The 13,505-nt window shown below is 30.5% G+C and overlaps 2 protein-coding genes across 3 annotated transcripts in view; one reads left to right on the top strand and one right to left on the bottom strand.

Moving 5' to 3' along the window:
- Runx2 (RUNX family transcription factor 2) overlaps positions 1 to 13,505 on the bottom strand; it is a 212,050-nt gene that overhangs the window by 173,132 nt on the left and 25,413 nt on the right. The gene's annotated exons all lie outside the window — the stretch shown is intronic.
- Supt3h (SPT3 homolog, SAGA and STAGA complex component) overlaps positions 1 to 13,505 on the top strand; it is a 458,422-nt gene that overhangs the window by 8,557 nt on the left and 436,360 nt on the right. The window contains exon 2 of the mRNA XM_026394451.2: positions 933 to 1,033. Coding sequence (XP_026250236.1) covers positions 933 to 1,033 — 101 coding nt within the window. The remainder of the gene's footprint in view (positions 1 to 932; positions 1,034 to 13,505) is intronic.

The following is a 13,505-nucleotide window of genomic DNA, read 5'->3' on the forward strand; positions in this document are numbered from 1 at the left end:
CACTCAAGTACTCTACCGCTGAGCCATAACCCCAGCCCCTCATGACTTTTGAAATGCTATTTTTTTTTTTTTACTAATTCTTATTTAATGTTATATTCATTTTTTTAAAAAATTTATAGTTGTAGATAGACAGAATGCCTTTATTTTATTTGTTTATTTTTATGTGGCCCTGAGGATCAAACCAGTGCCTCAAGCATGCTAGGCAAGTGCTCTGCCACTGAGCTACAGCCCTAGCCCCAATGCTACATTCATTAATTAAAATAGTATACATTAGGATTGGAATCTAGTTTTCTCATTATGCATTTGCTTAATTTTATGGGGAAAAATCACATTTTAGATTAAATGAGTTATTTACTCATAAGATTATAAAATTTCACAATGCTTTTCTGATCTGTTGACTTTATTTGTATTTTAGACTTTGGTTCAAGTAGAGATTACATTATGTTCTAGGTTTCTAATTTCATATTTTATAATTGTAGAACTCTTTCTTTAAATGAATTCTTACTTGGAATCCCCATATATAAAAATCAGTAGAAAAATCAGTTTTCTGGTAGTCTGGAAGAAATCGTGTTCAGGGGCCACTGGGAGCTCTGAAGAATTACTAATGAATCTCAGCGTTTCCTGGAACACATTTTGAAAACCACTGAGCTCTATTAAAATATTTTAATGAATACTTTTGTTACATTTTATAGAGAATAGGTACTGAAATGTTTATCACTCAAGTAATTGTTTATCTTACTTGACTAAGAAGCTTTTTCATCCATACTATTTCATTTGAGTAAAGAATATTAAGTATAAGCAAATAGGACTTATGCAAAACAAATGATCAGAAATATAATATTGTGGATCTTTTTGAATGGAATTTATAATTGCTTCAGTTTTTTCTCATGCATTTATAAATTTTGTAAGCTTTATGTCTCCTTTTTATTTAGATGAATAATACTGCAGCTAGCCCAATGTCTGCTGCCACTTCAGGTAGTGCAAGAAGTACAGGAAAGGCTATAAGCTTTGCAGCAGAATTGCAGAGTATGATGTAAGTATGTCTTTGCATGCTATTACTATTTAAAATTTATTTGTTGAAGAAAGACAATAGAAATAAAATTTATAAAATGTAACTTGTAAGTAATGTGTGTTTAAGCAAGTAATAGTGAAAAAAATCTCTTAACATTTTAAAGAGCCATGTGCACAACAGGCAAAATTGGATAAAAAAAATGCTATAAGGGAGTACTGTATTTGAAAAATGAATGTTGATGCATCTTTTTAAAGATAATATCATGTAAACACATTTTTTTGTAATTATTATCTGCCTTAATCTGTTATGGATTGTTTATTGCCACATTAGTTTTAGATTTAAAAAATTTTGAGACTGAGTATATATTTGGATAGTCAAATGTTTTCAAAGTTCTTAGTTTCTTTCAAATGTCATAACTTTGTGAACCTAGCTTAAATTAGTTTTTAGTTTTGATATTTGAAATAACTATTTCAGAATGTTGAGGAAAATTTGAAACATTTATAAACATATTTATTCAGTCTTTGAGTAATTGCACATTCATTTATATTTCTTTCCTAAGGCTCTATTTAGGTTGATTTTTGGCTTTGAGCATTGAATGAGACTATGTATTTTGATTTGTGTTGCTTTTATTAGAAAACTCTATTGGCACATACTGGTTTTTCTTTTTTATTGTTTCAAGAGACTGATTTTATATTATATGTTTTATATATTATTGGTTCATTGACTAACTTTATATTTTTAAAGCTTTAATGTGGAAATTTCCAAACTCTTAAAATTATTATCTGCACAAGACTGGGGCAACATTACAATTATTCTTTTCTGATGATTTACCAGGCAGTTTAAAAGAATATGTAAGTTGAAGGTTTAAGTATCTTCCTCCTGTGGGTATTGATAGGCTTCATGGTGGACTAATTTCACTGTGTGATGGTTATTGTTCAAAGGTGAAATAAATTTGTATGTCTTGTGGTTGCTTGTTGAACATACTTAAAACAACACTGAAAATATTTAGGTCATAATTCCTCAGATTTTTCTGGTCTGGGGATCTCTTGTTTTTATCAAAGACCCTAAACATTTATCTGGGTTATATTTGTAAGTATTTAGTTCTTTGTATTTAAAACAGAAAGAGCTGGGCACTGTGGCACCTGCCAGTACTCTCAGTGACTTGGGAGGCTGAGAGAGGAGGATTGCAAGTTTGAGACCAGCCTCAGCAACTTAGCAAGGCCCTAAGCAACTTAGACCTTGCCTCTAAATAAAAAATCAGAACCACATCTGATTAAGTGCCTCTGTGTTTAGTTCCCAGTACCAAACAACAACAACCCCCCCAAACAAACCCCCAAACAAAAACAAAACAGAAATTTAAAAAATTATACATTTATTTAGAAAGTAATAAACATTATTTTTTAATGCAAATAATGTATTTTTTCAAAAATTGATAACACTTATTAATAGATAATATGGAAATAAATTAAACATCAGTGTATATTGTGAGATTTTTTTAAAATTGTGGAATATTTTATTATAATTATATAATCTTTTGTGGATTACTTTTAAGTTTTTTCATTATGGTTTAATGGCTTTTTGTTAACCATCTTATGTTAATTATGTTTAAAAGTATTAAGACTCTTTTTAGAAGGTCTTAAATAAGGTCAGGAAATAAGGTGAGGAAATTCATTTTCCTGTAGAGCAGGTTCACTGACTAACTTTATATTTTTAAAGCTTTAATATGGAAATTTTCAAAATTTTAAAATTATAAAGCATAGTATAATGAACTCCATGTATCCATTATCTGGTTTTAATAATAATTGTCTTATTTAACCTTTCTCCCTACTCTTTTTTTTAAATGAAGTATTTTAAAGCAAATTTTAGAAATTTTATTTCAGAATTCATAGTATATATTAAAACAATGTATCTCTGAGTAGATTATAAAAAAGACGACCTAAGGGTTTAGCAAACTACAGACAAGGATTTGTTGTCGTTGCTGTAAATAAAGTTTTATTGGACCACGACCATACACTTACATGTTGTCCATTGCTACTTTCATGCTACATAGCAGAATAGAGTATTTGTGACAGAGACTATATGGCCTCTAAAGCCGAAAATATTTACTATCTGGTCTTTTACAGAAGCAGTTTGATGACCTCTGATCTATGAAAACAGCTCTCTATAAGAAGAAAGCTGTAGAGTAATGTTTCCCTTTGTCATTTATAGTTAGGAAAGGTTCTCCTTAATGCATTTGATGGACCTCAGGCCATTTAAGAAACTGAAGGGAGAGAAAAAAGCTAAATTTAGTACTTTCTTATTAAACACTTTGATAAACATCTTTCCAACTAGTTGGATTCAGAATGCAAAAGTTATTGTTGGCTACAACTCTGGAAGAAATGTACATTTTTCTTCTATTTCAGACCTTATAGAGAGGCTATTCTTAATAGTTAATATTCATCATTTAGAGTCCGAAGTTATTTTTTTCCCTTTATGAATTTCTTCACAGAAAGGGAAGTAGGGCCAAAATTAGGGGAGTCTTTTAAAATTTACCAATATTTTCTATTGGTATAAGATTTTCAGGTTTTCAATTTTATAAAATTAGAATCAATGTACATTTGATCATTGTTTATTATGCTTTTTTTCAGATGAGAAAGTATAGACTTAAGCAGTTGTGTTTGTGTTATAGGAATTTCATTCTCTGTATCCTTCCTTTTCTGCTGTTATTTCATACTTCTTGTAAGCCTGTTGATATTGCTGGTTTTCACCCTCTACTGCTACTTTTTTTCTGTCCCCTCATTGTTAAAGAGCTGTTTTCTTTTTGATTTTCTTCCCTCTAATTGAGGAACAATTGGTTAGTGTTATTTCCTGGGATTGATTTCACTGAAAGGTATTACCAAGGAAATTGTCTTTTCTGCTATTGAATGTAGATCTGGTAGCCAGTCTGTTCTGTTAGGGCATTATCATATTTTAAATTTAAGAAGTAAATAACACCAGTGAAGCATTTTTTAGAAATTGCTTCTACAGATTTTAAACTAAAGGATTGTAGTAAAACAGTTATCAATGGCTTGGGATGACAGTAGCTGTCTCTTACCTTATATAGTTCATATAACTGAGCACATTTATGATGGAACTCCTTATCACAGTTCTTTGAATAACATGGATAGGGTCCAGAAGTTTCTTTGAGTTACAGAAGTTAACCTATTCAATCTCAGGTTTTCAGTTCTGTAAATATTTTGATTAAATGGACACAGGTACATGAGAATAGGTTGTAAATAATAATCTAGAGTTTATAAATATTATTACTATTATATTATGTTCTTACTGTGATTATATTTTGATTATATGTTATATACTAAGTTTTTATAGGTGTTCCACATCTGGGACAGTGGGACAAAATGGATGTAAATTAAAAGGCGAAATCTTGGGGCTGGGGTTGTGGCTCAGTAGTAGGGCTTTTGCTTCACATGTGAGGCACTGGGTTTAATTCTTAGCACTGCATATAAATAAATGAATAAAATAAAGTTTCATCAATAATTAAGAAAATATTTTTTAAAAAGTAGAATATTTTCAGTTAACATTGAAGGTATTTTTAATGAACTCCTTAAGAATTTTAATGTACTTCTAGAGTCTTCATTAGGTTCTCTCTCCCTTATTTTATCCATTAATTAATTTTCTGCCTTGTTATGTATTTGTTCAGACTTATAGGCCTCATGATGATGCCAGGTTTTGTTGTTTGGAAGCACTTAGTAATTCTCTGACCAAATTAAAAGAAAAAAAAATATTTACCTATTAAAAGAATTCTTCAAAATGAAAAATTCATCCTTACTAAAAATCACGGAGTGAAAAAAATTTTGAATCATTTTTTTTTACATTTAGTAAAATTTACTATTGTATAGTTCTACAAGTTTTGCATTTTTAAAAATCAAAATTTATTGAGTTCTTATTATATGGTAAGGTCTAAATTTCTTTAAGAAGCATGTATTCTTGCACTAGAGAAGTGTATATAGACAACCAATTGTCATGAAATAATGTGAAAAATTTCATGGTAGTACAAAGAAGGAAGTGATCAACTTTTCTGGGAGTGAGCTCTACAGTTTTAATCTGTACTTGTAATTATTTCCTGGAATATCTTGAAGTATTCTATGAGCACCACAAACATAGTATATTCACAGTTGAACTAATAATTTTCCTAGTAAGATTTTTGTCTTTTGGGAATTTTTGGGATAAATAGCAACAGTTTACCCTTTGCTTCACTGGATTAGTGCATTTTTGTATATTACAGTATCACTCACATATTCAGTTGGCTCTTCATAGAATTATAAAGTTAAGAGCTGTGAAAGAATATACACCCTGTTTGTTCTTACCTTAATCTGGCTTTAAAGAACCCTTATATGTACATAACTGAATTATTAATAGATGGCTTTTAAACTGACAGACTTCCTTCAAATATTGTTTCCCTAGTACATTTAATTAGTTTTACAGAAACTGAAAGAGAAACTTGTGAAGATAAGTTGTGCTAATATTGATATATTTTAATAAGATGCTTTTGTGGAGCATTCTGTGTACCAGACAGTCTTGTGAGTGCTTCCACATACCATTTTATGTCATCCTTACACAACCCCATGAAGATAGATGCTGTTATTCCCCTTTTGTAGATGATGAAGTTGAGACACAAAGATGGACTAACTCACTAAATATTACTCTGTAGTCAGTGGACAATCTTGGATTAAAGCCAGAAAATTTGATTCTAGAGTCCATGTTCTTAGCATATAACCTAAACTATATTTCAATTAATAAAGTTTTTAATTTGATTTATAAATTTAATTCATAAATTTTTTATGAAGATTAGTTTTGAATAAATGTTATGATAATATGAAAATTTGTTTTCTATACCTAATCACCAAGTCTTTCTCAACAGGGGCATATTAGTAACCAAGAGAAAGTATAGTTTTTCAAAAAAATTTTATACTTTTTATGTATTCTCTAGAGACATATTTGTGTTATTTCATAATTTTGGACATAAATGTGACCACATTGTTGTAGAATATTTAAATGCCTGCTTTTATATTTTATCACTATTAAATAACATCAATTCCTGATATTTAAATTACACTAAAATGTCTATAAACTTATACTTTTTATGAAATGTATGTGTTCAGGTATTTTAATGTATACTCTGGTTCATAAGTAGAATAATAGGAAAATTTTCAAATTGTAATGTAAATTTGGTCACAGTTTTTCCTGAAAATGAGAATTTGTATAAAAGCAGGTTGAGAATATAAAATCACTGTTTAGTGAAAGTTGGCTATACTTTTTTCCTTTGGAAAATTAAATAAAAAATGTTTAAATTTCTGGATCCAATTGAGTTATGTGCTTGTATTAAGAGTGTCATTTTATAAATGTGGCAAAATAAAATTTTGAATTTTGTATATAAATATCACTGTAAATTATTTTCTATGGAGAAAATAACTAGAACTTTCATTTTCAGTTAATAATATAGTTGCCAGGGAGAAAAACATATTGCTAACTCTTTGAAATGAATTCTTGAAATTCAGGGAGATGGAGTCATTTGAGTAATTAATTCTTTGATGAAATTTCTTAGTTATATGGGGAAAAATAGTTAACAAAATCACAAATTAATTATCTTAAAATTGTGTTATGGTTGCTAATTATCACACTGGAGAATGGAAGTTCTGTTCATAACTAATTTGATTTCTGAACCTTATTTGTCTTAATTGATGTGCAGGGTTTTTTGATAGTCTTCACTTATCTTTAGTGTGAACAATCATGTAAAGATATTGTGTTTCTGAGTGTTTCCCTAGACCTTTCTGAAGGTATTATATAACATTTGGTTTATGGACAGCATTAAATTTCTGAAATCTTAGAAATACTGAATTCGACAATTCCTGATTCAGGTAAGGGATTGTGGACTTGGATCTACCTCATGAGGTTAATATGAGGATTAAATGAGTATGGTTCTTGGCACATTGTAAACACTGTTAGTTGTTGTTATCGCCTTTTTTTTTATTTTAATTTTTTAGTTTTTGGTTGTAGATGGACGAATACCTTTATTTTATTTATTTATTTTTATAAGGTGCTGAGGATCCAACCCAGTGCCTCACACATGCTGGGCAAGCGCTCTACCACTAAGCCACAACTCAGTCCCATGTCATCGTCTTTTAAAAAAATAATTATCATCATCAACCTATAGATTAGGTCACTTAAGTTGTCCATATTGGCTTCCAACTTGTTATTCTTCTACCTCAATCTCTCCAGTAGCTAGGATTATAGGCCTGTGCCACTATGCCTGGCTTACAAAGTATTTTAAGTGTAGGAGGAAAAATTTGCAATTTTATGGGAAGAAAGCCATAATTATAGAGAAAAAAGGGTATGTCTACATTATAGCATGCTGTTCAGTAGAACTTTCTGTAGAGATGCAAGTTTCTGTTTCTGTGTGCTGTTTGGTGTGGTAGCCATGAATCATGTGTACCTGTTGAGTGTGTTCAATAAGCTATGTAACAGAGCATCTGAATTTTAAATTTTATTTAATTTTAATTAGGTTAAAATGGAATAAAATTAGTTTAATATGGAACAAGAGGCTACCATGTTGGATAGCATAGAAGAAAGGAAGAAAATATAAATTATGCAATACTTTTTTTCTGCCATGTCTGTATTTTTATTGTAATAGGGAAAATATATTTTATATATATTATGTGATCTGTTGATTTCTATATCTGCTTATTAAAAATATTTTTAATTTTTTTAAGTTGTAGATGGACACAATACCTTTATTTTTTTTGTGGTGTGAAATATTAAACCTAGTGCTTCATGCATGCTAGGCAAGTGCTCTGCCATTGAGATACAACCCAGCCCTTATGTCTACTTTTTTCTTAAGTTTCATTGTCCTACTGTTCTTTAAAGCTTTGAAAATGTTAATTTTTGGCTACTTTAGCTTGTTAGGTTTGATTGGTAGTTTTAATATTACATTAATTTTGCATTGTAAAAAGTATGAAAAATACCGAAATGTGTTTTTTATTCTTTTTTGAGTACATGTATTTATACTTACTATTTCTGCAAGTACTATAACTCCAGCTCTGAATACATTTCATTACACTCAATTATGCCAGCACATGTATGTAACTGAATATGTAATATTATGAGTTTTGAGTCCTTTTTTTATTTTCTTTTTGTGGTGCTAGGAATGGAACCCAGGGTCTCTCACATCGTAGGCAAGCACTCTACTGAGGTATCCCTCCAACCCTTGGTCCTCATTTTTCTGTAGTAAGACTTGGCCACATTTCTGGTAGATCTAAAATTAGCAATATGTTGTGTTGTTTCTTGTTAATTCATTGTTTTTATTATGCTCAGATTTTGAGAACTTGTTGGTTCTTGATTAAATTAATCTTTTAAAAAAGTGCTGGGTAGGAATGGATTGTTCAGTAGTAAATATATCAGTGATTAATAACTTTGGGTATGAAATTAAAGTTTCGTATCCATGGTTATATATTAATTTATAGTGAATCATGTTGATACAGGATATCAGCATTCCAAATTAGAAAAACGTAATTTCGGAGTAGTAGATTCTTAATATAGAGGAATTAATCTTTTTGATTTTTGACTTAGTAGATTCTAAAGGTTCATAGCAGTTTTTAAGTTTGCCAGAGCAAATTTTTGATTTTCTCTAGATGTGAAATACTTATGCAGTTTTACATTATAGCCAAAGAAATAGAAATTAACTTATTCTGTGATATATTTTATTAACACACATATATATTAACTTTTCTTCTACAGCTATTTTTTCCCACATGGAATTTTTTTTAATAACTTTTTAAAAATTTTATTTATTTATTTTTATGTGGTGCTGAGGATCGAACCCAGGACCTTGCACGTGCAAGGCGAGCGCTCTACCACTGAGCCATAACCCCAGCTTATTAACTTTAATTAACATTTATATATATAAATTTCAATCTTGAATAAAATACTATATGCCTTTAAAAATATGTTGGTATTTTTAATAGGTTCTCTAATTGTCATTGCATGTTTTCCTAGGGCAGAACAGCGTTTATAAACCACTTTCTATAGAATAGTGAAAACTAATCCTTAATCTGTTAATTTTTTTTATATTTATTTTTTAGTTGTAGTTGGATACAATAACTTTATTTTGTTTATTTTTTTTATATGGTGCTGAGGATTGAACCCAGGACCTTGCAAGTGCTAGGTGAGCGTTCTATTGCTGAGCCACAACCACAGCCCCTTACTTTGTTCTTTGACTTTTTTCTTTACTTTTGATAGGTTTTCTGTCTTAAAACATCTCATTATGATCTGTTTTTGTCCTGACTAGAAGAGTTTTACTAGCCTTATGTGGCTTTTTCATTATTCCTCTGTTAAACTGTTGACAATGTGTATTTAGTAAAAAGGGGTAAATTAAGTTTTCAGGGGTCTGGTGATTAATATTTATTTTTTCAAGAAAATGCCATTTTTTCACATCAATGTTCATAGCAGCTCCATTCACATTAGCTAAGGATGGAACCAACCTAGGTATGCTTCCACAGATGAATGGATAAAGAAAATGTGGTACATATACACAATGGAATATTACTTAGCCATAAATAAGAATGAAATTATGGCATTTGCCTGTAAATGGATGGAACTAGAGACTCTCATTATAAGTGAAATAAGCCAATCCCCACAAACCAAAAGCTGAATGTTCTCTCTGATATGCAGATACTGATTCACAATAGGGGCAGGGAGGGAGGAGTGGAGGTTCACGGATATGGCGGGGGAAATGGGGGAAGAGAGGGAGGATGGGAATGGGAAAGACAGAATGAATCAGACGTAACTTTGCTATGTTCATATATGAATACATGACCAGTGTAACTCCACATCGTGCACAACCATAAGAATGGGAGGTTATACTCTATGTGTGTATGATATGTCAAAATACATTCTGCTGTCATGTGTAACTGAAAAGAACAAATAAAAAATTTAAAAAATGCCATTCTTTTTTGTATGAAATTATTCTCTAAACAGTTAAACTTGGAGTACAACTCATCTTTTGCTCTTGTTTCCTCTAATTCTCTCCCTCCTTCCCTTTCTCTATTATTGGGGTTTCTGTGTGTTGCCCAGGCTAGCATTCAATTCAGCCTTGAGTAGTTGGAATTGTGGGAATGCACCACTTTTCCTGGCCTTTCAACCCATTTCTAAGTTAAGCACTGATAGTATTTTTTATTTACCTCTTGGCATCCTTCATATATCTCTAATCCTTTGTAAGCGTGTGAACAGCTAATGTTTATTTTTAAAGGACAATAAAACTTCACTTCTGTGCAATTTGTAATAAATTATAAATATTTTAATTGGCAAATTGATTTGAAGAAAAATAATGCCACATCTAAGTGAGTGATTAAGGTAGCACGATACAGTGGAAAGAACTGTAGATTTGGAGATAAAGTTCTTGGTTCACTTTTCTATTTTACATGTTAACCCCCCCCCCCAATTAAAAAAATCTGGAAATGTTCTGGGTAGGGGACTTGAATTGTTATCATTTTATTCAGAGTGGTGTGATTGTTTTATATTTATTATAGAAGAAGTTCATATTATTTTCTGAAAAGAAAAAATTCAGAAAATACAGAAAGATTACAAGGAATACCTAGCCTTTCTGAGTTAGTGCTAATACTGTTTTGGTATTTATTGTTCCAGTGCATTGAAAAAACTTAAATACCAAAATCTTATATTATAATTACTTCTGTGTAACTTATACAATCAGATTTTTCATGTTGACAAAATACAGTATTATTGCTTTAGCTACACTGATTTATATTCCATTATGCGGCTTTAAACACTTATTAGATATCTTAGGTTGTTTTTAATATTCTGGTATTATGGAGAGCATCGTAATCCATCCATCCTTTATTTTATCTTACTAATTTGTCTTCTTACCTGCTAACTATCTTTGAACCTGTTATAACTGGATATTTCATTAGGACCAATCCCCATAAATGGAATTCTTGGCTCAGAAGACATTTCTACTTATTTTTAAGATTATTTTTTTTAATATTTATTTTTTAGTTGTAGTTGGACACAGTACCTTTATTTGTTTTTATGTGGTGCTGAGGATCGAACCCAGGGCCTCGTGCTTGCTAGGCGAGCGTGCTACCACTGAGCCACCACGCCAGCCCATTTTTAAGATTCTTGATGGATTTAAGTAAGTTATATTTCATTGTTATAGTTTCACCAATAGAATACTTATTATGCCTTGCCACCATTGAATAATGTTTTTTATATATATACATATGATTTATATATATATATATATATGAAAATTGTTTTCAGGATACTTTTACTAGTAATACATGTATACATTTGAAAATAGAAATCAAAAAGTTCTTATACTTCTGTTGCTTGGTTTCCTCCCTCTGAGTTACAACTTGTATTTTTCCTTCTGTATTCTTCAAGAGTTTCTTTATTCATATATAAACACATGCAGATATATTCTTTTGTATCTTTTCACAGAGAACTTTGTTGGAGATCTTTGCATAGAGGAGATTATTTGTGTGTATATGAGTGTTTGTCTTTCGAGAACTTTGTAGTTACTTTTTGATTAGCTCAGGAAGTCTCAATAAATATGTGGAAGCCTCTCATTCAAGAAAACTGAGACACCTACTAAATGAGTTACCTAACTCAGAAAAGGTTATAAGATCTTCATATTCATAAGCAAAAAACCATAAAATCTGTCTAGAATCCTTTATGAAAGGAGTATCCTACATTTGAGGTGTGTGAGTTGATTTTTTAAAAGTTCTTAGTAACTTTTAATCATTACTGTCCTTTTTGTGATATCTGCCTTTTTTGCATACTCAATATATCTTGAACAATTTTCTGTTATGTGACTTTATTTCACTGTAGGAATATCTATCATGTTATTAATTCCTTGTTGAATCATTAGATAATGTTCAGTTTCTCAAATATTATTAAAAATGATATAATCTTGATAACTGAATTAAATTCTTAGAAGAAGAATTTTTGAGTCTAAAGTCTTTTCTGATACCATAACTTCTTAGTTTTTCTTCTAGAAAAGTTGAATAGATGGGGCTGGGATTGTGGCTCAGTGGTAGAGCACCCGCCTAGCACATGTGAGGCTCTGGGTTCAATCCTCAGAAACACATAAGTATAAATAAAAATAAAGGTATTGTGTCCAACTACAACTAAAAAAATATTAAAAAAAAAGTTGATGGGCTGGGGTTATAGCTCAATGGTAGAGCACTTGCCTTGCATGCGTGAGGCACTGGGTTCAATCCTCAGTACCACATAAAAAATAAGTAAATTAAGATTAAAAAAATGTTGAATTGATTTACATTTATATCACATTTAGGAGCACCTCCCTCCATCTCTCCATCACTAACACTTTAACAGTAGGAACATGTGTTTAAAAGCTTTTGGTTGCTGAGTTTTCAAATATTTTGGCCATTTATATTTCTTATTTTGAGGTTCTACATATTCTTAGCATAGTTTTACCAAGTACTTATTTTTTCCTATTGCTTGTTAATGACTTTTTTATATATTTATTTTTTAGTTGTAGTTGGACACAATAACTTTATTTTATTTATTTATTTTTATGTGGTGCTGAGGATCGAACCCAGGGCCTCACACATGCTAGGTGAGTGCTCTACCGCTGAGCCACAACCCCAACCCCTATTAATGACTTTTACCCCTATTAATGACTTCTTATAGATTAAGAGACTTTAACTCTTTGTTGATTATATATGGCATCTTTCACCAATCTTTTGGTTTCCTTAAGGTTTATTTATTGTGATTCTTTATTTTTTATATTTTTAAATTAAAAATTTTTTTTATTCCATCTGCTGTTATTTTATAAAAAACATTTTTGTTATCAATGAACCTTTATTTTTTTAAAGTTTTATTTATATGTGGTGCTGAGAATTGAACCCAGAGCCTCATATATGCTAGGCAAGTGCTCTACCATTGAGCCACAACTCCAACCCCTGCTATTTTTATTTATTTATTTTTATGTGGTACTGAGGATCTAAGCCAGTGTCTCACACATGCTAGGTGAGCCACAACCCAGTCTCTATCATGATTCTTAAATATGTGAGATTTTATTTTTAATGTAGTTTAATCAGTTTTTTATATCTTGTTGCTTCTGCCTTAGACCTTAAGTCCTATCCTCAATTTTGATACATATGTCCATATTCTTTTATATTTTATATTTTTAGTTTGTACAGTTTAATACTTGATCCCTTTGTTGTATGATGTCAAGAAGTTCCAAGTTTAAACAGTTTTATTTTAAATTGATTTGCCGGTGGTCTTAACCACCACAAATTACATAAGCCTTCCTTTCCCCTCTAAATTGAAATTCTACCTTTATCAGATAATAAATTATTACTTTTGACTTTTCTGCTTTGTTCCATTGAATTTTCTATCCCCTTGCCAGTACTACATTATTTTAGTTATTATAGCTTCTTAATATGTTTTAATATTTGATATTACAGTTCAAGTT

Source organism: Urocitellus parryii, chromosome 8, assembly GCF_045843805.1.
Source record: "Urocitellus parryii isolate mUroPar1 chromosome 8, mUroPar1.hap1, whole genome shotgun sequence".
Lineage (NCBI taxonomy): Eukaryota > Metazoa > Chordata > Mammalia > Rodentia > Sciuridae > Urocitellus > Urocitellus parryii.